The 3,097-nt window shown below is 38.4% G+C and overlaps 1 protein-coding gene across 1 annotated transcript; it reads right to left on the reverse strand.

Annotated features, from left to right (window-relative positions):
• Positions 1-237: 237 nt before the first annotated feature.
• On the reverse strand, positions 238-792 carry Ifna2l1 (interferon alpha 2 like 1). The gene has a single exon (XM_087551513.1). It carries the CDS (start codon positions 790-792, stop codon positions 238-240), a length of 555 nt encoding a protein of 184 aa, XP_087407639.1.
• Positions 793-3,097: the final 2,305 nt, after the last annotated feature.

The raw sequence follows: 3,097 nt of genomic DNA on the forward strand, positions 1-3,097 counted from the left end.
GCAAGATTTAGTATAAATATCTTAAATTATCTTAATAATACTCTAATAAATAAATAACCAATTGGATGCAGAAACAAAAACGGTTTTACATATTGAAAATAATTGCTCAATATCGCCGAACCGTCTAGGCAGGTTGCTTGTATTCACACTGAAAGTAATGAGAGCTTTTTAAGGAGAGACTATCATGTGAGATGCAGTGTTGTAGTCCAGGAGAGTCCTCTCCAAATGTCTCAGAACTCATTCCTTCTCTTCACTCAGTATTGCCAGGAACATGTCTGAATAAGACAGGGCTCTCCAGACTTCTGCTCTGGCAATTTCCCAGGCACAGGGGCTGTGTTTCTTCTGTTTCAGGTACATGGTGATCCTGCCAAAGTATTCCCTCACAGCCAGCCAGGAGGGTTCCTGGGTCAAGGGAACTTCCTGCTCTCCAACCTGCTGATTCTGACAGTCTTTGAGGTCTCTGAGATGGTCATAGAGGTAATTGCAGAATGAGTCTAGGAGGGTTTCATCCCAAGTAGCACGTGACTCCTTTGATTCCAAGAGGGTCAGGACCTGGTTAGTCAGAGTTTCCAGGATAGAGATGGCTTGAGACTTCTGGATCTGCTGGGCATCCACCTTCTCCAAAGGTAATTCGAAGTATTTTCTGTCCTTCAGGCAGGAGACAGGGGACTGTCGACTCATTTGTTTCAGGACTGTGAGGTTATGAGTGTGAGGCAGGTTACATCCTAGACAGCAGGTTGACCAGTGGCTCATAACTACCAGAATCGTGAGGAATGCACAAACCATAGCCATCGTGGATCGTGCAGATTCTGATGACTCTCTGAACAGCGTGTTTGAGTCTTCCCCTGTAGGTTCTCTGATAACCCTGCTGTGTGCATCTACCTTAAATACTGGCAAACACAAGTTTCCCCTTTCTGAATGCCCTCCCCTAGCTTCCCAATTCTCTTTTCACTTTCTTTACCTCACTCTCTGCTTGTGTCTCAAGCATTTGTGTTCCTCCACTGCTTTCTCTTTCAATGCCACCCTCAGAAAGCTACTCTACATGGTTTCTCTTAAATTACATGTAAATTATCATTAACAACTATTTCAGATATGTAGTCTTTATGAGAAATTTACACATCTATTGCAAACACAGAACTTTCTCTGTGATTGTATTTAAAAATTATTGTAATTCATTTACGATTATTTCTTAATATTCTTTATGCCATTGACATAAATATTTGCATCAAAATGTAAAGTATGGTGAAAATTCTTTCTAAATTAGAAATATTATTGTGGCCTGTGGCTGCATTGTACAGGCAAAAGGTTATCAGGGTTCAAGGCCAGCCTAGTCTACAGAGCAAGTTTCAGGAGTGTCAAGACTACACAGGGAAACCCTGTCTCTACAGAAATCACACTGATATAATGGTATACTTCAAATTTTCCATTGTTTAAAGGCTAAAAATAAAGTTATTTTCTTCATATTAATTTTCATGAAGGTAAATATAGCCACCACTGTATATTAGCTCTTTAGCCAATGATTTTCATGGCATCCTGAGGGTTGTACTTGGAAAAAGTCTTATGAAAAAGTTTTATAAGCGGGGTTGGATTTCTGTAACATAGGGTTGCAGTAGACAGCCAAGACCTATAAGGTGGCCTGTGACCTCCACATTCATAGCAAATGGGTAAACATTCTCCATGTGTGCTACTTTGTCTCAGTGTGTCTCATTCTCTTGCTTCCTCTCTCTCTCTCTCTCTCTCTCTCTCTCTCTCTCTCTCTTTCTCTCTCTCTCTCTCTGCCTCTCTCACTCATATACACACACAGTGACACAAACACACATTTACACATACTCAGTCATCATGCATATACAGACACACAGACCCACTCTTATATACAGATGCACAGAAATATACAAACACACTCACACTATACACACATACCCACAACACCCACGCATACACATACAAAGATAAGCACTCACATACACAATTACACATACTCACATACATGAGCAAATATACACAGAGACACAAAATGGACATTGTTACATGTATATTGTCACACATACAACACTGAGACATGAACACGGACAAACACACATATACATACCCACACATACAACCATACACACACAGACTTACACAGGCACACACATACATTCCCACAATACTTGTGTGCGTGTGTGTATATATATATATCTATATATATATATATATATATGTATATATATATATGTATATATATATGTATAAATCTTCCCAATTCATACAAACACACATATTAACTCTCTCATATAAGACAGATTTAATACAAGAACACAAGGTAGAAAAACCAAAACCATATACCCACACATGTACATATTTCCCCAAACACATTTGCAATCATTCAAACATAAATACTCTCACAGGCACAGACACATATACATATGCACAAATTTCCACAAATTCTCACAAACATTCACAAGCCTTTGCAAACATGCACAAGTACATCCATATACAAACTCACACATATACATACTCAAATATACACAAACACATACACACATACAGGCACACATTTAATTACACATAAACACAGTGAGTGACATTTAGGAGCATAGACTCATTCACACACAAAAACTCATACATACATACATACATACATACATACATACATACATACATAAAAAGGGAGACATTCCCACACATACACAAGAGGAATAAGATGTTTAAAATCTGAAAGCCTAAATTTTCATTCATTATTTTCTCATAACTTTAGACCATTAACACCAAGGTTTTCTGAATTCATTGCACAGTGGGAAGACCATGTGTCTCAAAAATTTACCCATTACATGGTCTCCAAGAGGCAGACAGGAAAAGAAGTAATTAGGAAGCAGTCTCCTAACCTTCCTCCAGCAAAGCCTCACTGCCTAATAGACTACTCATCTGAAATAATCAATAGATTTTCATTGACAAAGTTTGTTTCTTGAGGATGTGATGAAGGTTCCAGCATCCTGTGAAGACTGCTTCCCTGAGTACCAACCTCCAACATGTTGAACCCCAGTAACATTTTGCATCCAAACCAAAGCACATGGGTAAATATTTAAAATTTGTATTTCAAATGCTTGAAATCTTACAC

This window comes from Rattus norvegicus, chromosome 5, assembly GCF_021556685.1.
Source record: "Rattus norvegicus strain SHRSP/BbbUtx chromosome 5, alternate assembly SHRSP_T2T, whole genome shotgun sequence".
Classification (NCBI taxonomy): domain Eukaryota; kingdom Metazoa; phylum Chordata; class Mammalia; order Rodentia; family Muridae; genus Rattus; species Rattus norvegicus.

What these genes read in the sequence shown, in the direction of transcription:
- Ifna2l1 (XM_087551513.1), bottom strand. Translation starts at nt 792, where the DNA reads ATGGCTATGGTTTGTGCATTCCTCACGATTCTGGTAGTTATGAGCCAC.